At 42.8% G+C, this 21,963-nt stretch overlaps 1 protein-coding gene across 1 annotated transcript; it reads right to left on the minus strand.

Moving 5' to 3' along the window:
* Positions 1 to 11,882: 11,882 nt before the first annotated feature.
* On the minus strand, positions 11,883 to 21,748 carry LOC123071555 (DNA polymerase alpha catalytic subunit). Its single transcript, XM_044495130.1, has 31 exons — positions 20,425 to 21,748; positions 19,841 to 20,008; positions 19,672 to 19,755; positions 19,515 to 19,589; positions 19,380 to 19,444; positions 19,185 to 19,275; positions 18,866 to 19,051; positions 18,382 to 18,545; positions 18,171 to 18,285; positions 17,761 to 17,940; positions 17,574 to 17,687; positions 17,347 to 17,466; positions 16,914 to 17,234; positions 16,706 to 16,798; positions 15,794 to 15,912; positions 15,537 to 15,609; positions 15,389 to 15,445; positions 15,143 to 15,235; positions 14,930 to 15,049; positions 14,756 to 14,853; positions 14,634 to 14,679; positions 14,354 to 14,467; positions 14,169 to 14,249; positions 13,644 to 13,757; positions 13,468 to 13,557; positions 13,303 to 13,382; positions 13,013 to 13,220; positions 12,885 to 12,938; positions 12,664 to 12,783; positions 12,504 to 12,578; positions 11,883 to 12,420 (listed from the first exon to the last, which is right to left on the minus strand). The coding sequence occupies exons 1-31, from the start codon at positions 21,577 to 21,579 to the stop codon at positions 12,274 to 12,276; spliced, it is 4,620 nt and encodes a 1,539-aa protein (XP_044351065.1). The 5' UTR covers positions 21,580 to 21,748; the 3' UTR covers positions 11,883 to 12,273.
* Between the last annotated feature and the right edge of the window lie 215 nt (positions 21,749 to 21,963).

Here is a 21,963-nt window from a genome sequence, read left to right on the forward strand (position 1 = left end):
CCTAGCATATGCAGATATGGCCTCGGAACACAGAGACCGAAAGGTCGAGCGTGAATCATATAGTAGATATGATCAACATAATGATGTTCACCATTGAAAGCTACTCCATTTCACGTGATGATCGGTTATGGTTTAGTTGATTTGGATCACGTGATCACTTAGAGGATTAGAGGGATGTCTTTCTAAGTGGGAGTTCTTAAGTAATATGATTAATTGAACTTAAATTTATCATGAACTTAGTCCTGGTAGTATTTTGCAAATTATGTTGTAGATCAATAGCTTGCGTTGTTGCTTTCATATGTTTATTTTGATATGTTCCTAGAGAAAATTGTGTTGAAAACTGTTAGTAGCAATGATGCGGATTGGATCCGTGATCTGAGGTTTATCCTCATTGCTGCGCAGAAGAATTATGTCCTTAATGCACCGCTAGGTGACAAACCTATTGCAGGAGCAGATGCAGACGTTATGAACGTTTGGCTAGCTCAATATGATGACTACTTGATAGTTTAGTGCACCATGCTTTATGGCTTAGAATCGGGACTTCAAAAATGTTTTGAACGTCATGGACCATGTGAGATGTTCCAGGAATTGAAGTTAATATTTCAAGCAAATACCCGAGTTGAGAGATATGAAGTCTCCAACAAGTTCTATTGCTAAAAGATGGAGGAGAATCGCTCAACTAGTGAGCATGTGCTCAGATTGTCTGGGTACTACAATCGCTTGAATCAAATGGGAGTTAATCTTCCAGATAAGATAGTGATTGACAGAGTTCTCTAGTCACCATCACTAAGTTAGTAGAACTTTGTGATGAACTATAGTATGCAAGGGATGACGAAAACGATTCCCGAGCTCTTCGTGATGTTGAAATCGATGAAGGTAGAAATCAAGAAAGAGCATCAAGTGTTGATGATTGACAAGACCACTAGTTTCAAGAAAAGGGCAAAGGGCTAGAAAGGGAACTTCAAGAAGAACGGCAAGCAAGTTGCTGCTCAAGTGAAGAAGCCCAAGTCTGGTCCTAAGCCTGAGACTAAGTGCTTCTACTGCAAAGAGACTAGTCACTGGAAGTGGAACTGCCCCAAGTATTTGGCGGATAAGAAGGATGGCAAAAGTGAACAAAGGTATATTGGATATACATGTTATTGATGTGTACTTTACTAGTGTTTATAGCAACCCCTCGACATTTTGATACTGGTTCAGTTGCTAAGAGTAGTAACTCGAAACGGGAGTTGCAGAATAAACAGAAAATAGTAAAAAGGCGAGGTGACGATGTGTGTTGGAAGTAGTTCCAAGATTGATATGATCATCATCGCACACTCCCTATACTTTCGGGATTAGTGTTGAAACTAAATAAGTGTTATTTGGTGTTTGCGAGCATGAATATGATTTGATCATGTTTATTGCAATACGGTTATTCATTTAAGTAAGAGAATAAATTGTTGTTCTGTTTACATGAATAAAACCTTATATGGTTACACACCCAATGAAAATAGTTTGTTGGATCTCGATCGTAGTGATACACATATTCATAATATTGATGCCAAAAGATGCAAAGTTAATAATGATAGTGCAACTTGTTTGTGGCACTGCCGTTTGGGTCATATCGGTATAAAGCGCATGAAGAAACTCCATAAAGATGGATTTTCGGAATCACTTGATTATGAATCGTTTGATGCTTGCGAACCGTGCCTTATGGGCAAGATGACTAAAGACTCCGTTCTCTGGAACAATGGAACGAGCTACTGACTTATTGGAAAAAATACATAACAATGTATGCGGTCCAATGAGTGTTGATGCTCATGGCGGGTATCGTTATTTTCTGACCTTCACAGGATGAATTGAGCAGATATGAGTATATCTACTTGATGAAACATAAGTCTGAAATAATTGAAAGGTTCAAAGAATTTCAGAGTGAAGTGGAAAAATCATCGTAACAAGAAAATAAAGTTTCTACGATCTGATCGCGGAGACGAATATTTGAGTTACGAGTTTGGTATTCAATTAAAACAATGTGGAATAATTTCACAGCTCACGCCACCTGGAACACCACAATGTAATGGTGTGTCCGAACATCGTAATCGTACTTTACTAGATGTGGTACGATCTATGATGTATCTTATGAGTTTACCACTATCGTTTTGGGGTTATGCATTAGAGACAGCTGCATTCACGTTTAATAGGGCACCATCTAAATCCGTTGAGACGACACCGTATGAACTATGGTTTAGCAGTGAACCTAAGCTATCGTTTCTTAAAGTTTGGAGTTGCGATGCTTATATGAAAAAGGTTTTCAACCTGATAAGCTCAAACCCAAATCGGAGAAGTGCGTCTTCATACGATACCCAAAGGAGAAAGTTGGGTACACCTTCTATCACAGATCTGAAGGCAAGACATTCGTTGCTAAGAATGGATCCTTTCTAGAGAAGGAGTTTCTCTCGAAAGAAGTGAGTGGGAGGAAAGTAGAACTTGATAAGGTAATTGTACCTTCTCCCTTATTGGAAAGTAGTTCATCACAGAAATCTGTTCCTATGACTACTACACCAATTAGTGAGGAAGCTAATGATGATGATCATGTAACTTCAGATCAGGTTACTACCGAATCTCGTAGGTAAACCAGAGTAAGATCCGCACCAGAGTGGTACGGCAATCCTGTTCTGGAAGTCATGCTACTAGATCATGATGAACCTACGAACTATGAAGAAGCGATGGTGAGCCCAGATTCCGCAAAATGGCTTGAGGCCATGAGATCTGAGATAAGATCCATGTATGAAAACAAAGTATGGACTTTGATTGACTTGCCCAATGATCGGCGAGACATTGAGATTAAATGGATCTTCAAGAGGAAGACGGACGCTGATAGTGTTACTATCTACAAAGCTAGAATTGTCGCAAAAGGTTTTTGACAAGTTCAAGGTGTTGACTACGATGAGAGTTTTTCACTCATATCTATGCTTAAGTCTGTCTGAATCATGTTAGCAATTGTCGCATTTTATGAAATCTGGCAAATGGATAAACAAAACTGCATTCCTTAATGGTTTTCTTAAAGAAGAGGTGTATATGATGCAACCAGAAGGTTTTGTCAATCCTAAAGGTGCTAACAAATTGTGCAAGCTCCAGCGATCCATCTATGGACTGGTGCAAGCATCTCGGAGTTGGAATATACGCTTTGATGAGTTGATCAAAGCATATAGTTTTAATACAGACTTGCGGTGAAGCCTGTATTTACAAGAAAGTGAGTGGGAGCACTACAGCATTTCTGATAAGTATATGTGAATGACATATTGTTGATCGAAAATAATGTAGAATTTTTCTAGAAAGCATAAAGGAGTGTTTTAAAGGAGTTTTTCAAAGAAAGACCTCGGTAAAGCTGCTTACACATTGAGCATCAAGATCTATATAGATAGATCAAGACGCTTGATAAGATTTTTCAATGAGTACATACCTTGATAAATTTTTGAAATAGTTCAAAATGGAACAGTCAAAGAAAGAGTTCTTGCCTGTGTTGCAAGGTGTGAAGTTGAGTAAGACTCAAAACCCGACCATGGTAGAAAATAGAAAAGAATGAACAGTCATTCCCTATGCCTCAGTCATAGGTTCTATAAAGTATGCTATGTTGTGTACTAGACCCATTGTATACCTTGCTCTGAGTTTGGCAAAGGAATACAATTTTGATCTAAAAGTAGATCACTAGAACAGCGGTCAAGAATATCCTTAGTGAGGACTAAGGAGATGTTTCTCGATTATGGAGGTGATAAAAGAGCCAGTCGTAAAAAGTTACAACGATGCAAGCTTTTACACCAATCCAGATGACTCTAAGTCTCAATCTGGATACATATTGAAAGTGGGAGCAATTAGCTAGAGTAGCTCCATGCAGAGCATTGTGGATAGAATATTTGCAAAATACATGCGGCTCTGAATGTGACAGACCAGTTGACTAAACTTCTCTCATAAGCAAAACATGATCATACCTTAGTACTCTTTGGGTGTTAATCACATAGCCATGTGAACTAGATTTTTGACTCTAGTAAACCCTTTGGGCGTTGATCACATGACGATGTGAACTATGGGTATTAATCACATACAGATGTGAATATTGGTGTTAAATCACATGGTGATGTGAACTAGATTATTGACTCTAGTGCAAGTGGGAGACTGAAGGAAATATGCCCTAGAGGCAATAATAAAGTTATTATTTATTTCCTTATTTCATGATAAATGTTTATTATTCATGCTAGAATTGTATTAACCGGAAACATAATACATGTGTGAATACATAGACAAACATAGTGTCACTAGTATGCCTCTACTTGACTAGCTCGTGAATCAAAGATGGTTAAGTTTCCTAGCCATGGACAAAAGAGTTGTCATTTGATTAACGGGATCACATCATTAGGAGAATGATGTGATTGACTTGACCCATTCCGTTAGCTTAGCACTTGATCGTTTAGTATGTTGCTATTGCTTTCTTCATGACTTATACAAAGTTCCTACAACTATGAGATTGTGCAACTCCCGTTTACCGGAGGAACACTTTGTGTGCTACCAAACGTCACAACGTAACTGGGTGATTATAAAGGTGCTCTACAGGTGTCTCCAAAGGTACATGTTGAGTTGGCATAATTCGAGATTAGGTTTTGTCACTCCGATTGTCGGAGAGGTATCTCTGGGCCCTCTCGGTAATACTCATCACTTAAGCCTTGCAAGCATTATAACTAATGAGTTAGTTACGAAATGATGTATTATGGAACGAGTAAAGAGACTTGCCAGTAACGAGATTGAACTAGGTATTGGATACCGACGATCGAATCTCGGGCAAGTAACATACCGATGACAAAGGGAACAACGTATGTTGTTATGCGGTTTGACCGATAAAGATCTTCGTAGAATATGTAGGAGCCAATATGAACATCCAGGTTCCACTATTGGTTATTGACCGGAAACAGTTCTAGGTCATGTCTACATAGTTCTCGAACCCGTAGGGTCCGCACGCTTAAGGTTTCGATGACAGTTATATTATGAGTTTATGAGTTTTGATGTACCTAAGGAGTTCGGAGTCCCGGATGAGATCGGGGACATGACGAGGAGTCTCGAAATGGTCGAGACGTAAAGATCGATATATTGGACGACTATATTCGGACTTCGGAAAGGTTCCGAGTGATTCGGGTATTTTTCGGAGTACCGGAGAGTTACGGGAATTCGCCGGGAGAAGTATTGGGCCTTATTGGGCCATACGGGAAAGAGAGAGGGGCTGCCTAGGGCAGGCCGTGTGCCCCCCAAGGCCTAGTCCGAATTGGACTAGGGGGAGGGGCCGCACCCCCTCCTTCCTTCCCTTCTCTCTTCCCTTTCCTTCTCTCCTACTCCTACTACATGGAAGGTCTCCTAGTTGGACTAGGAAAGGAGGGAATCCTACTCCCGGTGGGAGTAGGATTCCTCCCTGGCGCGCCCTCCCTTGGTCGGCCGCCCCCTCCCCCTTGCCCCTTTATATACGGGGGCAGGGGGGCACCCCATAACACACAAGTTGATCTACGGATCGTTCCTTAGCCGTGTGCGGTGCCCCCCTCACCATATTCCACCTCGGTCATATCGTCGCGGAGTTTAGGCGAAGCCCTGCGCCGGTAGAACATCATCATTGTCACCACGCCGTCGTGCTGACGGAACTCATCCCCGACGCTTTGCTGGATTGAAGCCCGGGGAACGTCATCGAGCTGAACGTGTGCTGAACACGGAGGTGCCGTACGTTCGGTGCTTGGATCGGTCGAATCGTGAAGACGTACGACTACATCAACCACGTTGTCATAACGCTTCCGCTTACGGTCTACGAGGGTACGTGGACAATACTCTCCCCTCTCGTTGCTATACCATCACCATGATCTTGCGTGTGCGTAGGAAAATTTTGAAATTACTACGTTCCCCAACAATTGCCGCATTTTATGATTATGAAATTTGGCAAATGGATGTCAAAACTGCATTCCTGAATGGATTTCTGGAAGAAGAGTTGTATATGATGCAACCGGAAGGTTTTGTCGATCCAAAAGGTGCTAACAAAGTGTGCAAGCTCCAGCGATCCATTTATGGACTGGTGCAAGCATCTCGGAGTTGGAATAAACGCTTTGATAGTGTGATCAAAGCATATGGTTTTATACAGACTTTTGGAGAAGCCTGTATTTACAAGAAAGTGAGTGGGAGCTCTGTAGCATTTATGATATTATATGTAGATGACATATTATTAATTGGAAATGATATAGAATTTCTGGATGGCATAAAGGGATACTTGAATAAAAGTTTTTCAATGAAAGACCTCGGAGAAGCTGCTTACATATTGGGAATCAAGATCTATAGAGATAGATCAAGACGCTTAATTGGACTTTCACAAAGCACATACCTTGATAAAGTTTTGAAAAAGTTCAAAATGGATCAGGCAAAGAAAGGGTTTTTGACTGTATTACAAGGTGTGAAGTTGAGTCAGACTCAATGCCCGACCACCGCAGAAGATAGAGAGAAAATGAAAGATGTTCCCTATGCTTCAGCCATAGGCTCTATCATGTATGAAATGTTGTGTACCAGACCTGACGTTTGCTTAGCAATAAGCTTGGCAGGTAGGTACCAAAGTAATCCAGGAGTGGATCACTTGACAGCAGTCAAGAACATCCTGAAATACCTGAAAAGGACTAAGGATATGTTTCTCGTTTATGGAGGTGACAAAGAGCTAGTTGTAAATGGTTACGTCGATGCAAGCTTTGACACTGATCCGGACGATTCTAAATCGCAAACCGGATACGTGTTTTTATTAAACGGTGGAGCTGTAAGTTGGTGCAGTTCTAAACAAAGCGTCGTGGCGGGATCTACATGCGAAGCGGAGTACATAGCTGCTTCGGAAGCAGCAAATGAAGGAGTCTGGATGAAGGAGTTCATTTTCGATCTAGGTGTCATACCTAGTGCATCGGGACCAATGAAGATCTTCTGTGACAATACTGGTGCAATTGCCTTGGCAAAGGAATCCAGATTTCACAAGAGGACCAAGCACATCAAGAGACACTTCAATTCCATCCGGGACCAAGTCCAGGTGGGAGACATAGAGATTTGCAAGATACATACGGATCTGAATATTGCAGACCCGTTGACTAAGCCTCTTCCACGAGCAAAACATGATCAGCACCAAGACTCCATGGGTGTTAGAATCATTACTGTGTAATCTAGATTATTGACTCTAGTGCAAGTGGGAGACTGAAGGAAATATGCCCTAGAGGCAATAATAAAGTTATTATTTATTTCCTCATATCATGATAAATGTTTATTATTCATGCAAGAATTGTATTAACCGGAAACATAATACATGTGTGAATACATAGACAAACTTAATGTCACTAGTATGCCTCTACTTGACTAGCTCATTAATCAATGATGGTTATGTTTCCTAACCATAGACATGTGTTGTCATTTGATTAACGGGATCACATCATTAGGAGAATGATGTGATTGACTTGACCCATTCCGTTAGCCTAGCACTTGATCGTTTAGTATGTTGTTATTGCTTTCTTCATGACTTATACAAAGTTCCTACAACTATGAGATTATGCGACTCCCGTTTACCGGAGGAACACTTTGTGTGCTACCAAACATCACAACGTAACTGGGTGATTATAAAGGAGCTCTACAGGTGTCTCCGAAGGTACATGTTGAGTTGGCGTATTTCGAGATTAGGATTTGTCACTCCGATTGTCGGAGAGGTATCTCTGGTCCCTCTCGATAATGCACATCAATATAAGCCTTGCAAGCATTGTAGCTAATGAGTTAGTTACGAAATGATGCATTACGTAACGAGTAAAGAGACTTGCCGGTAACGAGATTGAACTAGGTATTGGATACCGACGATCTAATCTCGGGCAAGTAACATACCGATGACAAAGGAAACAACGTATGTTGTTATGCGGTTTGACCGATAAAGATCTTCGTAGAATATGTAGGAGCCAATATGAGCATCCAGGTTCTGCTATTGGTTATTGACCGGAAACAGTTCTAGGTCATGTCTACATAGTTCTCAAACCCATAGGGTCCGCACACTTAACGTTACGATGGCAGTTTTATTATGAGTTTATAAGTTTTGATGTACCGGAGGTTTTTCAGAGTCCCGGATGTGATCACGGACATGACGAGGAGTCTCGAAATGGTCGAGACATAAAGATTGATATATTGGAAGCCTATATTTGGATATCGGAAACGTTCCGGGTGAAATCGGGATTTTACCGGAGTACCGGGGGGTTATCGGACCCCCCCCCCGGGGGGGTTAATGGGCCTACATGGGCCATGAGGGAGAAGAGGAGGGCCGGCCAGGGCAGGCCGCGCCCCCCCTCCCCCCTAGTCTGAATAGGACAAGGAAGGGGGGCGGCGCCCCCCTTTCCTCTTTTCCCTCCCTCCTTTCCTTCTCCACCAAGGCAAGAGGGGGGGAGTCCTACTCCCGGTGGGAGTAGGACTCCTCCAGGCGCACCCCTAGGGGGCCGGCCGCACCTCCCCCCTCCCTCCTTTATATACGGGGGCAGGGGCACTTCTACACGCAAGTTGATCATCGTGATCGTTCCTTAGCCGTGTGCGGTGCCCCCCTCCACCATATTCCACCTCGGTCATATCGTTGCGGTGCTTAGGCGAAGCCCTGCGTCGGTAGAACATCATCATCATCACCATGCCATCGTGCTGATGGAACTCATCCCCGACACCCTGCTGGATCGGAGTCCGGGGATCGTCATCGAGCTGAACGTGTGCTGAACTCGGAGGTGCTGTACGTTCGATGCTTGGATCGGTCGGATCGTGAAGACGTACGACTACATCAACCGCGTTGTCATAACGCTTCCGCTTACGGTCTACGAGGGTACGTGGACAACACTCTCCCCTCTCGTTGCTATGCATCACCATGATCTTGCGTGTGCGTAGGAAAATTTTGAAATTACTACGTTCCCCAACAGCTTGGGGGGCAAGCCTCCCCTCCTGGCCGCCCCCCCTCCCCCCCTCTAGATGGGATCTAGAGGGGCCGGCCCCCTCTCCCCTTCACCCTATAAATAGAGGGGGGTGGGAGGGCTGCATTACCCCTTCCCTGGCGTAGCCCCTCCCTCCTCTAACACCTCCTCCTCCTTCCGCGGTGCTTGGTGAAGCCCTGCCGGAGTACCACGCTGCTCCAACACCACCACGTCGTCGTGCTACTGCTGGAGTTGTCTTCCCCAACCTCTCCTTCTGTCCTTGCTGGATCAAGGCATGGGAGACATCACCAGGCTGCACGTGTGTTGAACGCGGAGGCGCCGTTGTTCGGCGCTTAGATCGGAATCAACCGCGATCTGAATCGCTACGAGTACGACTCCTTCATCTGTGTTCTTGCAACACTTCCGTATCACGATCTTCAAGGGTATGAAGATGCACTCCCCTCTCTCTCGTTGCTAGTCACTCCATAGAATTGATCTTGGTGATGCGTAGAAATTTTTTGAATTTCTGCTACGTTCCCCAACACTAACCACATTTGGTTTTCCAAGTGTTTGTTGTCTTTGCTCCTTTTGAAGGAATCACTAGATGGTGCGACACTGGAGAGTGCCCATTTCGAGCTTCAAGATGACGAGAACTTGGTGATCGTCCACTTCTACACAGCGACGCCATCTCTTTCCCATGGTGATTTGATTTGGTTTTCGATATGAGGTCGGATCTTTCCCAAGGGGGAGGGGATGATGCGGAGCATCCTAAGGTCATCTCCTTGTACACCTTCATAGCACCTCAAGCCCCAAGTGGACCTACCGGACTTAAGGTGAACTCGCTCCTCTTCGAGAGTTACATGAATATCCATTGGACGTGGTTGCTACCTCACCATGGAACATTGTGCATCATTAGGTACAAGGGCAAACACCACCAAGCAGCTAGGAAGCTTCCTGGAGGCCAAGGAGAAGGACCCCAAGACCCAAGAGCTGACCGGAAGCGTCAAGATGAAGAAAAGGAGGCGTGCAGAAATTGCACTACCGGGTAGTCCGGTCCTCACAGCGGACAGTCCGGTCACACCGAAATTGCACTACCGGACAGTCCGGTCCCCACAGTGGACAGTCAAATTGCATTTGTCCTCACCGGACTGTCAGGTCCTTACCACCGGACTGTCCGGTCCGCCCAGTTTCGCTATGAATCGGGCTAAAAAGCCCATGTAACCACCGAGGCCCATACCCCTTCGCCCCTAGACTATATATTCTGTGCTCCTCTCAGTTTTCAGGGTTAGCAAAGTATTGGATAGACAAAGAGAGAGCTTTGCTCATCTTCCTCCTCTTGGAGATCTAGACCTCCTCTTGGAGAAGCTCCTTTTGGAGATCAAGCCCTCCTCTTGGAGAAGATCCTCTTGTGGATATCAAGGCCTCCTCTTGGAGAAGGATCCCCATCATAGGATCATCAAGACCTCATCTCCTTTGGATTTGGGATGAACTTTACCTTGTATATTTCCCTTTGTTGTTCTTGCACCTTTGTGGATCTTGTGTGATTGTGAGTCTAGTGGATGTGTGATTGGACTTGTTCTTGAGTGTTTTCCTCTTGTGATTTTCCCTCGTGTTCTTCGTGTTCTTCGTGGATTCCCCTCCAATTCGTGAAAGATATCCACTTAGGGTCTCCACCCTACAACACAACATTTGTCATGCAATGGAGGAGGACCTCGTGCACGCTCTCATTCATTGCTACCATGCTCGCATATTCTCGGATGAAGCGCAGTCATGGTTGGATTTCCGCCTGTCGCGCCTTCACCCTACTACTTGGACACGCGACATTTTATTGCCCCACTCATAACTGATGCAGATCGACCGAAGATTGTCAAGGTGATGTGGTCGATCTGGCACTCATGGAATCGGTGGATGCATGACTATGAGGAGATCAATCATGTGATATCTATCAAAAGGACGAGGAAATGTCTCGCTCTACTTGAATTGCCTCGCTATCAAGCTAAAATTCTATTAGGTCACGAGTGGCGGCCGCCTAAAGATGGTATTGTCAAAACCACAACCAATTAAACCATTTGCTCTGAGTCTAGCAAGGGAGGAGCTGGCGGCATAACTCCATCCGCCACTACCTTCATCGCTGCTTGGAGCAAGTCATACCCCGAAGTGTCTGATCCTTTGATTATGGAGACATTGTCCTTTCATGATGGCGTTTATCTTGCAAGTCTTCAAGGATTCACATGTGATCAGACAGTCCGACTGCGTGTAGTTAGTTAATCTCTAGCACTCTCGGCAGTTGTCATGTTCGGTGATAGCGCCTTTATTAGATGAAATAGGAGAGCTCATACCTAAGTTTACTTCCTTCATCTTTCAACATGTAAACCGCAATAATTTTCTGGCTCACCTTTGTGCGAAGCATTGGACATTAGATGCAAGTGAGATTTGACTAGACACTACCCCAGTTTCATGATCAGCAGCTTTGTTCAATAAAGCTCTCCAAGTTTGCCCGCAAAAAAAACACTAGCTGGTGGCAGTAGGCTAATCTCCTAAAACTTCCAAAAATAACATGATAACCTCTTGCTGATAAAGCATCTTGGTTTGGAAAGATTTCAACACTTTAGCTAGGTTAGGGTTTACTATGCACAGCCTGGAGTTCACAGGACAAGAACCCTAATGTATGTCCGTATGTGTGCCAGATTATGCAAATAACTGATTCAGTCAATCTTCCATTTAATAAGGACTACAAGTGAGATATCTGGCAGATATATAAAAATAAAACAAACACTGGAACAACATGCACTTTGTCAAGGATTCCATCCATCAACCTCGCAAAAAAAAAGGATTCCATCCATCAGAGCATTAGTAATCTATCTGATACACTGAAACAAAACCTTGTGTTCCTTTTAGTTACTAAAACAGAATAAACCTTGTTTAAAGACATGAGAATCAGTAAATAAGCATCTGGATTGTGATAATTTTAAGATGATAAAAACTGACTGATGACAAATTTAGTATTCAAAGTATGTCACTACAAAACCATGGGACTGATGGATGCAACATATTTACAACAGTAGTACAATATACACTTCGAAAATTAGGGATGGCACCAAGGAGGGTCTCTGAAACAACTGGTTAGAACATTTGTATTTAAATGCAACATGATGTGGGCAACTCCATCCTTTGCAGGCCAGGAAACCCGTCAGCAGCTAGTGGCCAAGGCCATCATCTGGTTTCCAGTTCCTTTCACCTTCAACAACAGATCTAGTTTCAACAACACAATATCCCACGGCCCATGCTCAGATCAGCACTGCTTGAGATTACGGCAAACAGTAGCTCATCAGATTGACACTGCTAGATCTGTCAATTGAACCCATCCGAAAGCACATCTGTCTCGGATTTTCTGAATCTCCAGAAATGCGGAGCTTATTGTTTGGTTTAATACTGCAAACTCTTTCTCAAAAGGAAGCCGCATCTTCTGGTCCAACTGCATCAAAAAATCTTCACATCAGCTATGGCATTAACAAAGGGAAAAGAAAAAAAAACAGCAATTGGGTTATTATATCTAACCTTATCAAGACACCGGGTTGCATCAAGTACATAGCAAAAGTAGGACAATTGCCTGTATAGATCTGCCTCTGTGTACTGTCAGCACACAGAATCAGTATTAGTAGCCATCAAATCAAAGAAAAAATAAGCACATTATAAACTTAAGCCCGTATCAACAAACCTGTCTTACTAGACGGCCGTTGCATTGTGGATAGTTCGGGCAGATGGTTCCTCTCTCAGAATCCCCCATCACTCTAAGGTTCACAATGTGAGTTGAATATTTGCAACCCTCGTCATCGCACTGGAAAGAAATATGTCAAAAGAAAAGGTTCATTACATGTAGACAGGCACCCAAGGACACGAGAATGTGAAATATCAATCAGAAGTGGAAACTATACTTACCATCAGTAAACCTTTGTAATACCGATTGATGAAATTATCAGCCTGTCTTTTTATCTGGCATGGAAAAAATCAATTTCAGTTCAGCAATCTGAATGCTAGATCATAGTATTACATTAAGTGGTATTAACCTGGTTGGCAAGCACAGCAGGAGAAACTCTGCACTCATCAGTATCATCTGGACATCTTGGGCACCGCATCCGACGCCAGAAATTCACAGTAGCATCTTTTCCTTCATTTGGATCTGATAAACTAGCAATCAGACTGGACACAGGGGGGCACTCGAAGGTATTGGTACAGCTTGGGCATGATAAACGCAGTGGCTCACAGCCACGATATCTGCAAGTATTACTCATGTTATTTTTAGTTGAAAGTTACGAACTGCAGGAATCAAAGTGAAATAAGTATATTATATGTTTACCTCTCATCTTCATCATCAATTACAGATAAGAGCATGGTAGACGTATCCTCATTGCTAGACCCAATTGATCTTGATTGGAACTAATTCCAGGGATTTAGAAGGGTTAAGAACACATGAAAATATACAAATTAGATAGCTAACCAATAATTAAGAGTGGATGCACACCTTTGATGAGTCAAGTCCAAGACATTCAGCCAGTCGGGCAGGGCTAGTACCCTCAATTGAAGCACACAGACGAGAAACGACAGGATGAATCTGTAAAAGCAATTTAGAATAAAAAATACAGTACAGACAAATCTGGCATACAAGAACTATATGTTTTCTTATGTGCAAGGGAGGACCTGCTGTGACAAATAGTACTCGATGTCAATCATCCACTTGTTAGGGTCTCGTTTTAACTCATCCGGATGTCTAGCTCTTTGAGCAATTCCCCCAGAATGTGTATTATCTGAATCCTGTTTGGAATAGTCAAACAAAGTTGGATTTGCCTCTTAATAGTCAAGTAAATTTTAAGGTCTGGTAATAGTACTTCAAAAAAAGAAGCTAAAAACAGATATTTCCAAAACATTCTGCCGCAAGGTTTCATTTTTAAAATTACAATCATTTCAAACAAACGATAATTATGTTCCCTTAATGAGTTATCATTGTGTCAAAGCAGAGGTTAACAAATACTCCCTCCATCCCAAAATACTTGTCGGAGCAATGGATAAAAATGGATGTATGTAGAACTAAAATACGTCTAGATACATCCATTTCTCCGACAAGTATTTTCAGACGGAGGGATTAGTACTTAGGGATACCTGTTGCGAGAAAATAATATATGGAACAAATAATAAGACAACAAAAGAAGCACATCATTGCAATACCTGTTGCGAGCATATAATATATGGAACAGTATCACCTGCAGAGCATCCAGAGAAACCATTTTGCTTCAGTCTTAAAGCAACCTGAAAAACACAACACAACCAAAGGAAAACAGCACTCAGCTCAGCTCATCAGTTTCCCATTTATCTCACAACTGACCCAAAGAAATAAAACAGGTAAATATTACCTGGACATGAGGCTGGTTTTTAGCATCTGGATAATCTTCTGGCGCTTTTGTTAGACTCTTTGTGATGATATATTTTTCAAGCTCTATTTGACCACTTTTCATCTGTGCTTGGACCTGCAACAATACTCATTCAGTCAATCGTATTACACTAACAAATATAGTACTAATGCCTGTACAATCAAAACTAAAGTGTGGAGCGGTAGCAACCAAAATTAATGCCTCTCAGAAAATATGGAAAAGGAAAACTTAAGAGATGAAGAATATATTGTAGGCTACTCACCTGGACAAGAGAGTTATGTATTGACTCAATAACATCATCACATGTCCTGTAGAAACAGTTTTAACATGGATGAGATGAAAGGGAACATCTCAAGCAAAATTAATGACAACTAAAATACTTACCCTCCAGACAAGATTTGATTCAGGCAAAAATCACCAATTTCTTTTGACAGCATACTCCAATCACGCCTGACCATATCGAGTCCCTTGCGCTCAATGTTCTGTATCAAGCATGTTAGAATACCTCGCCTAGTTTTCCAAGATAAATATGAAGTTGGAATAAGCACACACACACACCTCTCGTAAACTACCATCTAGTGCCACTTTAATGGCAGCATATTTCTTCTTTTTGAGAAGCAACATTCTTTTGTATACACCATCAAGATCGATCTCCAGACAACGGTACTTCTTGTTCACCTGCATAAACAATTGTGGAAAGATGATGTTTTTGTGCTGCTCATAGATCATAGTTTAATATCCAAGGCTGAGACTTCAATATCAGAGTACTACCTCCTGAATGACCTTTCCAGCAATTGCTTTTGCCTTGGAGATGTCATCCAGTCCAGTATATATCATTATGGAGTCCGTGTCACCATAAATAACCTGTCCAATACAATGAAAAGAAATATCAATATGACCAATTTATTCGTAAAGAAAGTTGGAGTTCAATCATCTTATAAACAAGGTTCTTTGGATATCTTAGAAAGGTTATTTACCACTGAGATATTTATAAACATAAGTTAGTAATATATATACCTCCAAGTTTAAATTATTCTGAACCAGATCAACAGTGTTTTGCAAGATCTCTCTACCCTGCAGGGGCATCATAGAATATATCAGTCACAACTAATTTAGTTGTACATATTTGTCAATCTACCTCTGAAGGAGAAAAGTATGTTCTCACTTGTAGGGTGATAAGCTCGGCAAGTGGCTTTGCAAAAAACCTAGAATTAGAAAATCCCAAGCAACCATACATACTGGGACATGAGGTTAAAAGGATAAGTTAGAGCCGGTCGACCATACTGGATAAATGCAAAAGGAATTACAAACACAAAAGGCTTACTTGGACTCTACTTAGAGCCCATCGACTATACTAGACTTCTTTATGGATGCCGGAAGAAGAGTACACTCAAGAATTTAGTTTGCAACGGTATTCTTTACCTGTTTGCGGTAAGCTTCAAAGCTTGCTGTTGAATATCAAACTGCTGCCTTTTGAGACCAGAGGCGGTTTTGAGCCATGATTTAACCATTCTTCTCCTCTCCACCAAGCTCTTCAGCAACTGTGTTGTTAGCCATGATTGCAAACACATGTTAGAACAAAATTATGCCCTGACAATAAGCCGCATTTCAATCAATAACTGAAGTGCAAAGAAAAGTAAAGACAGAGCCTTTTGTATCGCGGCTGATCACTGGCATCTATAAAGAAGCCAATGAGTTTGATTGCAGAACTTGCTGGAGCACTAATATATTAGAAATATTGGGTGTTGATCATGTATTACTTGTACAACAAAATGAACAGAAGAATATATGTCTCAGTGGTCTATTCCAAAACCAAGGTTTGTCAATTCTCACAGCATTTCAAATTGGTGGCGGGGGGAGTACAATTTTGGTCCAGCTTAGTTACAAAGACTGGATAATAGTACTCCCTTGGTCCTGTGACGTTTTGGTAGTTCAATTTGAAATACCAAAACGTCATATATTTAGGAATGGAGCAAGTAGCTTGTAAGCTAGAATCACACTGAACAAGTTTACAAAATTCCAATGTCCAAACCAAAAGCATGAACAGGAGTGGTGGCCAAGCAGGAATAGCATATTTTATTTCTGTAACTACAACTCTGAATATTAATAACAAGTTACTCAGAAAAATGAGCTGAAAGCAAACTTTTTATTGGTTATATTGTTGGTGGCAAAGTTCCAAAGCAATATGGGTCCTACCCATAGGGTATCCCACCTATGGCATGTCAGTATGTTGTTACCCTGCTAGCGGCTCAAAAATTTGCAAAAGAGTGTTTCTCATTCCCCCAAGTAAAGAAAAACTCCATATCCGAATAAAGCATATATGTACGTAAGTACCTCAGGTAAAACACCAGTAGCCTTTGAATTTGGCAGGTTAGGGAGATTGCCATCAGAAGAACGCTCAACAGTGGTGAAGCAGATATTGAATTCCTGAGTGGAGAAGAGAATAAAAGAAACAGTGAATATATATCAAGGGCATCGCTTAACAGTTGACTCATGGAGAATAAGCCAGAACTTAACGAATCTGTGAAAAATAATGACTCGCCTGAATTATTGAAGGATAAAGACTGTTGAAGTCCAGAAGTAGAATATACTTGTCGTATAGACCTTTTTTAGGCTCCAAAACCAAACCACCAGCATATGAAGGGCCTTTTCTTGCTTTACCTTGATCACCATTATGCACCTCATCATCAATGGAAGGATCAGCAGCACCATCAGCAGCATTTCCACCTTCGGTATCAGCATTAAGCTTTCGTTTTGCAGAGTTCAGCTCCTTATTGCGTGCAGCAAACTTATCTGGTATAATGAATTTTTTTGCATGGAATGAATGCAACAGTAGATATTCTACCCTCTGAGCTCTAGCACCCTGCGTCCATTTCATGTGAAAGATCATGTCAACATAACATTGCTTTTTGTCTTTTTCCAAAGGAGACTGCATTTTTGCAGATGTACTTTGCATAAAAATAATGATGGTATACCTGGAGAGTTTTTCCCCACAGATTACCACTAATATTTGTCAGTTGGCGTGTGAGCGGGAGAACACTCAAGTGGAACATGAGCTCCAAAGAAAGCCATGCATCAGTCTCACCGTACTCAACCTAGATGAGGATGATAAATTGGTAAAGTTTGCTTCAGTTCATAATTCTTAAGACATGGCATTCTCTTGAAAGAAGTAAACATGATTTTTGAATTCAAAGAAACCAACCAGCTTTAGAAGTGTTCCCGATGATTGGAACATTGGAGGTATATCATGTGGCGAAACCTCTCTTCTGTCTTTTTTCAATTGAGTCTCTGCAAGTTGTGTCAGAGAATAACTCACCTGTGTAAAACATATAGGTTAGAGTTGTGAGTTTGGTTTTGATATTGCACCAAACAATTAAAATGCTGGTTACCTCCCGCAGAAGATCACGAGAGCATAAGTAGGTATCACAGAGGAGACGGCCAGCAATACAGGACATAATTCCTGGACTTGCCCCAGAACCATATAGTGTGTTTCCTTTGGTAAGCCTGGGCATTACTGATCTTCTAAGGCGACCAATTTTGGACCACATGCTGCTTGGTACTTTGCAGGTCTAGCAGAAAAAGGGCAGAGGTATATTTCTTATTTGATTGAATTAAAACATGATTAGACATTAGTAAAATCATAGTGTAAGTTCTCTAACGTGTTGCTGACCACTTCGTCCAGAACATTGAAATTAAAACATCAACAGAACCCTTTCCATCTACTTCAAGGAGAACATGGAGCTACTAGTACAGGTTCCATAGAGGTACCAAAATTAACCAGAAATATAATAATAAAAACCTGAGCACGGTGCAGAAGGACATCCAGGTCGAATCCCGAAATGTTGTGCCCCACAAGTACATCACAATCAAGTTTACTAAGCTCAATCATCAAGCGATTTAACAAAGCACGTTCACTGAAAATGGAATAAAAAAGATTAATAAATGCAAAGATGAGAACTTGGATTTGTTCAAAGTAACATGTAAAATGCATACGCGACAACAGTACCCACCTGCTCTCTAGTGCCAGCACATTGCTACCAGCCTTCTGGTTCCTATCAGAAGCTTCTTTGGTGAGGCCTATAGGAAATATGCTGCCTTCAAGCTTGCGCATAACAGTAAAATGGCTGATCGTTCCCCGTTTCTGCCAATCTTCAGAACGCATTGGAGTATCAATCTGAAATGACCCCAAAAGGCAAACAACATTTAATTGGTAGAAAGTGTCTCTGGCTTATAAAATAATCTCACAAATATGTAAACTCGATAATTGTTTCAGATAAACCCAAAGTGCATCAGTTTGTCTAAAAAAGAACTGCTTCATATATTCAGAGACATGGAAGGTTCAATTGCTTGATACATCATGCCAAAGTATGTCAGCTTTTCTAGAAAATCTTGTCCAGAAGAAAAGGATAATCATTTACCTGATACCTAAACTGCTTTATTATGTACAAACAAAAACTAGAATAAAATACTTCGACCCAAGATTAGCATGCTTACTTTTACTTGGTGACAGCATATGACTGATGCTGACACAATCTCATGCACGTTGTGTTTCTCATTTATGATAGTTTTAAGATTAACAGCCGCAACTACAACTGGGGGGACTTCCAGTGTGGTACTTGTCATCAAAACAGAAATGTCTTTTGGGGAGTCGACTGTAACTTCAAATTTACACCAGCTGACCTGTGGAAATGCCAAAAAACATCAGCACCAATATAATGCAACAAAGAATTAGGTAGGAGCCATAAGAGTATCAAATAACTTGGATATAAAACACAGGCTGGAATGAGAGGACAGCATGAAGTCAAGGCTATACCCGCTGAGTAGATGGACATGCCACAAATTTAGAAATCGATAGCCATGAAGGACCCTTGATCTTTCTTTTGATGAGAAACAGTTCAAGTGCACTGAAAAGGTACAATGGTTACTGTGTGTGAGGAAAGGATTTGGCACGGGGTACAGCACTGGAATTGTTGTGTAAAGCATGGGTCCCACATTTTATGGTTCATACCTATTGTTTGTCCCAAGTAACGCATGGAAATGTTCACCTCTGAGGTCGGCTGGTACCGCAGGATCCTACGAAAACGCATATGATACAAGGAAAAAAGAAAATATGAAACAGAAGATCCATTGTTCAAGAACATACCTTATATGGGTAATTGATTTTCAGGACATACTGCTCACCGATTGGTACATCGGTCCTCTCAAATGCATAGTTCCTCTAAGGCATGCCAAATATGAACAATTAGCATAGACAAGGATATTACAGGGGTTGAAGTTACAGGATGGTTCCACCTACAAACCTTGACTGGAGTCATCACAAAATTTGAAACATTGAGGTCAGACAACTTCTCAGCTACTTCAATCTTTAGTCCAGATGACAACTCCTGGGAAAAAGATATGTAGTGTGCATATAAGATTAATATGTTGCAATGAGCATTAAGCTTAGTATGAAAATAATCAATCTCTCACATGTAAAGTTGCTCGAAGTGATGGCGAAGCATCAGAACTTGTGGAGTTCTTCTCTATCCTTGATATTGTGTCCCTTGGGAATACTGAACTGCTTGGGATTGCATATATGCACCTTTGCATATTTTTTACAACAACACAACAACTATGGAACCGCTTGCCTATTACAACCTAGAAAGAAAAGCAGGTGGTCAAAAAAGTGTTGTGTATAACCTAGAGCTGCAAACATGTAATAGCTGATAATCCAATAGAACATGTAATTATTCAACAAAGTTGATACCTATTTCTGAAATACTTGACCATGGCAAATATTTGGAGCTTCAAAAAAATATTGACTACTTTATGGAAGTAATGATCAGTGCCTCTATGGAATACATTCATTCATTCAGATACTAAAATACATAAAGTACCACATAATTTATATATATCAGCTATCCTACTAAGCTAAAGAATCACTTAGTTTGGTGCTGGTGAAATATTGTGTGAACAAAACAAAGCACATTAACAGATGCCAGCAACTAACATGTCTCTTATAGGGATTATTCACCACAATACTTCAATAGAAACTTAGTACAAATGATATTTACCTTTCCAAACAAATAAACTGTGCCTGAATTAATACCGAAGGGCTCCTCATATGCATCCAGCACATAGAACGGCAGTGCTCCATCCTTCAGCTCAAACTCCGAGCTTTCATCTACATCGGTGTTACCATTAACAGACACCTCTCCCTCGCCTCCTGCATTCTCCCCCTCCCCACATATCTTCATCCAACCTGCTGTTGCACTCAACATATCACCATTCCTGGTGCCCTCTGCCTTAATCTTAGCGTTTAAACGGTGCACCTTCTCTATCTTCACCTCCCCATTAGCTTCCAGCTTCAGTTCCTCCGAGCTCTTATTCTCATCAACCAATTCAGGACTAGAACCTGGAGCTGCTTCTAATTTGGGTTGCATTTCCACATCAGGCTTCAATTCCACCTCTGGCTGTAATTCCACCTCCATATCGTTTCCATGGTCTGAAACCACATCAGGCTCGAACCCATTATCCGATCTAACCTCCATTTCAGCGTGTACGGCTGCTTGAATTGCCTTAATTTGGGCAACTGGAGCAGGCGTTGGTGTCGGGGCAGAGACTCTGCCAACGCGACGACGGCGCTCCTCGCGGTCGTTCTCGTCGGGGGCGAACTCGGCGATGACGTCGTCCACGATGCTGTCCGCGGCCAGCGACGAGCCCTTGGTGCGGTCGCTGCCTGGCTTCTTAAAAAAGGAGGAGGTGAACATGGCGGAGAGGCGATCCTTGCCCGTCATCGCACCGGCGGCGGAGAGGGACGCCGCCGCAGCAGACTGCTGGGGCGGACGCTTCGCCTGGGGAGGGCGCGGCTGCTTCCGCTTGCGGGGGGCGCCCTCCTCGCCGCCAGATCCCTCGTCGGAGGAGGAAGGGAGGGCGCGGTGGGTCCAGTCCTCCTCTCGCCCGTCGTCGACGTAGCCGAGGCCGTCGTCGTCGATGATGAAGGCGCCGGCGTCCTTGCGGCGGCGGGCGACGAGGGCGGCGTAGTCCTCCTCGGCGACGGTGTCGTAGATCGGGTCCTCCATCCGCACCTGGACGGCGGCGGCGGAGCGGGCGCCGCCGCCGCGGATGGCGCGGAGGCGCTCGAGCGCCGCGGAGCGCGCCACCGCCTCGGTGCCCCGGGTGCGCGTGCGGCGGCCGGATGCGGCGGCGTCAGCGGGCGCGTCGTCCATGGCTTCGCCTCTTCCTCCTTCTCTTGCTCTCCCTCTCCCTCTCTCTCTCTCTCTCTCTCTCTCCTATCTCTTTCTTGCGGGCTCTTTCTCTGAATCAGGCGCAGACACGGAGAGCGTGGATCTATTGTGAATGTGCGGGCGTGGCTTTGGCGGGAAGGTGTTCGAGCATTTGGCGCGCAGAGTTTTCAGGGGAGCGGTAGCCCCTGGGTCTAGGGTTTTTCAGATCGGGTTGAGAAGAAGCAGACGATCCACGCGTAACTGGGCCTCTGTGGGCCTTGTCATTGTACTGGCCCGTTTGGTTGTCCAAAACTGGCCTGAAATCAGACGGGCCGTTTTGAAGCTCATAAAAAAACAATCATCATAATAAAGTTTCCAGAAACCCCT

The sequence above is a fragment of the Triticum aestivum genome, chromosome 3B (assembly GCF_018294505.1).
Source record: "Triticum aestivum cultivar Chinese Spring chromosome 3B, IWGSC CS RefSeq v2.1, whole genome shotgun sequence".
NCBI classification, from domain to species: Eukaryota; Viridiplantae; Streptophyta; class Magnoliopsida; order Poales; family Poaceae; genus Triticum; species Triticum aestivum.